The sequence below is a fragment of the Sinocyclocheilus anshuiensis genome, unplaced genomic scaffold, assembly GCF_001515605.1.
Source record: "Sinocyclocheilus anshuiensis isolate Anshui unplaced genomic scaffold, SAMN03320099.WGS_v1.1 scaffold2184, whole genome shotgun sequence".
NCBI classification, from domain to species: Eukaryota; Metazoa; Chordata; class Actinopteri; order Cypriniformes; family Cyprinidae; genus Sinocyclocheilus; species Sinocyclocheilus anshuiensis.
Window position 1 is genome coordinate 111,763 of NW_015547626.1, and position 3,184 is coordinate 114,946.

General features: G+C 37.2%; 1 protein-coding gene across 1 annotated transcript in view; it reads left to right on the forward strand.

Annotated features, from left to right (window-relative positions):
- Nucleotides 1-3,184, forward strand: part of LOC107701787 (CLIP-associating protein 1-like) — an 89,756-nt gene that overhangs the window by 79,727 nt on the left and 6,845 nt on the right. The window contains exons 40-43 of the mRNA XM_016503897.1: nucleotides 332-530; nucleotides 613-669; nucleotides 1,798-1,988; nucleotides 2,088-2,216. Coding sequence (XP_016359383.1) covers nucleotides 332-530; nucleotides 613-669; nucleotides 1,798-1,988; nucleotides 2,088-2,216 — 576 coding nt within the window. The remainder of the gene's footprint in view (nucleotides 1-331; nucleotides 531-612; nucleotides 670-1,797; nucleotides 1,989-2,087; nucleotides 2,217-3,184) is intronic.

The following is a 3,184-nucleotide window of genomic DNA, read 5'->3' on the forward strand; positions in this document are numbered from 1 at the left end:
CGGCTATAATGCTTCTCCGACGAGCCGCTTCTTCTTCGGCTTTTACCGTGGTACTGCGGGTTACACCAGCAACATGCCCGTGGACACTGCAGACTAGCGGTTTGCATGTGTACTGCACGTTGACGCGGACAACGACGCAGAAGTATAAATGAAAACTGACGCATAGCCTACGGCGTAAAGGCTACGGCGTAGGTCCGACGCAGAAGTATAAATCAGCCTTTATATAACCAGAATGGATATGAATGATGTTGCAATGGAGTGTATTACTTTTTCTGATGAATAGATGTTATTTTCACCAGGTTGAAGCTAAATTAGCAGGTTTCTCTTTCAGACCGGTGTGGATCCTCGTCTGTCCGCTGGTGTGATGGAGGGAGGCCGGACAGCGCTGGACAACAAGACGTCATTATTAAACACACCGTCCCCTCGATCGTGGGCTCGCGAATACAACCCATACAACTACAGCGACTCCATCAGCGCCTACGAGAAAGGAGCTCTCGCCGTGTTTGACGACGTGGAGCACATCCGAGACGGTAAATGAATAAACACATCAACGGAAGAATCACTTTATCAAGTTCACAGAAACAGGCCAGCGTCTTTGGGTTTCTCTTTCAGATCATCCACAGGACTGCGGAGAAAACAAAATCATGCATTCGAAAGGTTTTTCTGCAGGTATGAGGAGGTTTTAAACTGTTTGAAAAGAGCAAAAGTCAACTTCTGTAAATAAACATCTCCGTAGATAAGTGTTATTTTAGCATCACTGATATACTATTATAGAGTTTGTTAATATTTTGAAGTACATTTTCTTTTTTTAATTTTTGTTTAATTTGTAGTAATTTTGTGTTTTAAATATTACTATTTAGGTTATATTTATGTATTATTTTTTGTTTGAATTTTAATTTTAGTTTAGTATTTTTATTAATTTTGTTGTGCTGTTTTTATGAGTATTTTTGTTTTAAATATTACTATTTAGGTTATATTTATTTATTATTTTCTGTTTTCATTTTAGTTTAAAGTTTAGCATTTTTGTCATGTTATATTTATTATTATTTTTTTATTTTTTATATTACTATTTAAGTTTTTATTTATTTATTATTTTGTGTTTGCATTTTAATTTTTTATTAATTTTGTTGTAGTGTTTTTATTAGTTTTTCTGTTTTAAATATTGGTATTTAGGTTTAATTAATCCATTTATTTATTTAGTATTTTCTGTTTTCATTTTAGTTTAAAGTTTAGTATTTTTGTCATGTTATTTTATTAGTTTTTGTGTTTTAAATATTACTATGTAGGTTTAATTTATTTTATGTATTCATTATTTTCTGTTTTCATTCTTAGTCATTTTGCTGTGTTTTTGTCGTTTTTTTTTAATGCCTATATAGTATTTATTATTTATTTAGTGTCAGTTATTTTAGTACTTCAAGTTAAACTAAACAAAAATGAGAAATGTCGAAAGCTGAAATAAAATAATTTTAATTAAAAAACAAAAAACAAAAAAAACAACAACTTTATTTTATTATTATTATTATTATTTTAATGGTTTTAGTTTTAGTTTAGCGTCAGGGTTAAAAACCCTGCCAATGATAATGTATGAACATTTCAAAACAGTTCAGGTTTAGTTTCTATAAATACTTTTTAAGGACTGGTTAAAATATAAGGCAGCTGAAAAGTTGATGGCCACTGACTATTAAAAGCCTTTCCTGAGCTCTATGATTCCATTATGCTTCAGTGATTCATTCAGATGTGATTCGGTGCATAAATGTTCAGATTGTGTGTTTAATGTTGCTGACTGTGATTGGTCAGGACCCAGGCAGCACCTGGAGATGATTGGTGATCTGCTGAAGGAGCTGTCCAATCACAGCGAGCGTGTGGAGGAGAGGCGGGCCGCTCTGCTGGAGCTGCTGAAGGTCACGCGTGACGACAGTCTGGCTGTGTGGGAGGAGCATTTCAAAACCATGCTGCTGCTGCTGCTGGAGACGCTGGGAGACAGAGACGTGAGAGACACGCACTCATATTCTGTACCTGATAGTCACATGGTCCAACAATTAAAAACAGCACAGATGCAGCTAAAGAACGGTTGTGTCCGTCCACAGCACACCATCCGAGCGCTGGCTCTGCGCGTCCTGAAAGAGATCATGCGCAGTCAACCGGCGCGCTTCAAGAACTACGCAGAACTCACCATCATGAAAACCCTGGAGGCCCATAAAGACTGCCACAAAGAGGTGGGCCAGACTCTCTCTCTAATAATACAGCACTTCTCCACCAGAGGGCTTCAAGATGAGACAAAGCAAGCATTAACATAAACTGAAACTACTTAGTCAAGATATTTCTTGCTTTAATTCTCCCCCTCAGTAACTGTTTTTGTCTCTAAAGAACCAGGATTCCCATACATGAAGTATGAGGAAGCCTATTATAGTTAACAAACTAAATAGAAATAACATTTATTTCAGCTAGCTGCAAGTCATTATTTCTTATTTTCGTTTAGTGTAACTTGACATACTAAATAAACTAAAAACAAAATTTGAAAAAGAAAAAAAAAAAGTAATAAAAAAATTAACAAATCTATAATAGTATATAAATGATACAAAAATCTTAAAGGGGGCATAACACACACAGTTTCACCCAATCTCATGTTAATCTTGAGTACCTATAGAGTAGTACTGCATCCTTCATATCTCCAAAAAAGTCTTTAGTTTTATCATATTTATAAAAGAAAGATACAGCTTTACGATTCTTTCCGGAAAAAGCCGAGCTCCTGGAGGCGGGCCGTGGGCGGAGCTAAAGAGTGACGAGCACTCGGGCGCCGAATGCCAACAAAACACAGACATTTGATGCCGTTTCACTTACCGTCTGCAGTTCTGAATCATGACTGGGATCTTTTATAGCTGGGACCGCTCCATCTTTCAGTATCAAACGATGTGCAAATCCAGCGTCGAACTGGGCATGTTTATAAAACGTTCGTCAATAAAACACACTTGTGAAACTCCGTTGCTGCCCCGGAAAAACAAACTGTATCCACTGTTTACATAACGCTGGGTTCTTTAGGAAGCTGAACAATGTTATCTTTCCCTTACAACCAAAAACACACTTCTTTGGATTGGAGACATTCTTCCCGAGCGGGTCCCGTGCAGCGCTGCCGCTGGACGAAGCGCGTTGATGGGTGTGATCTCGCTCTTGCTCTCGCTCTGGT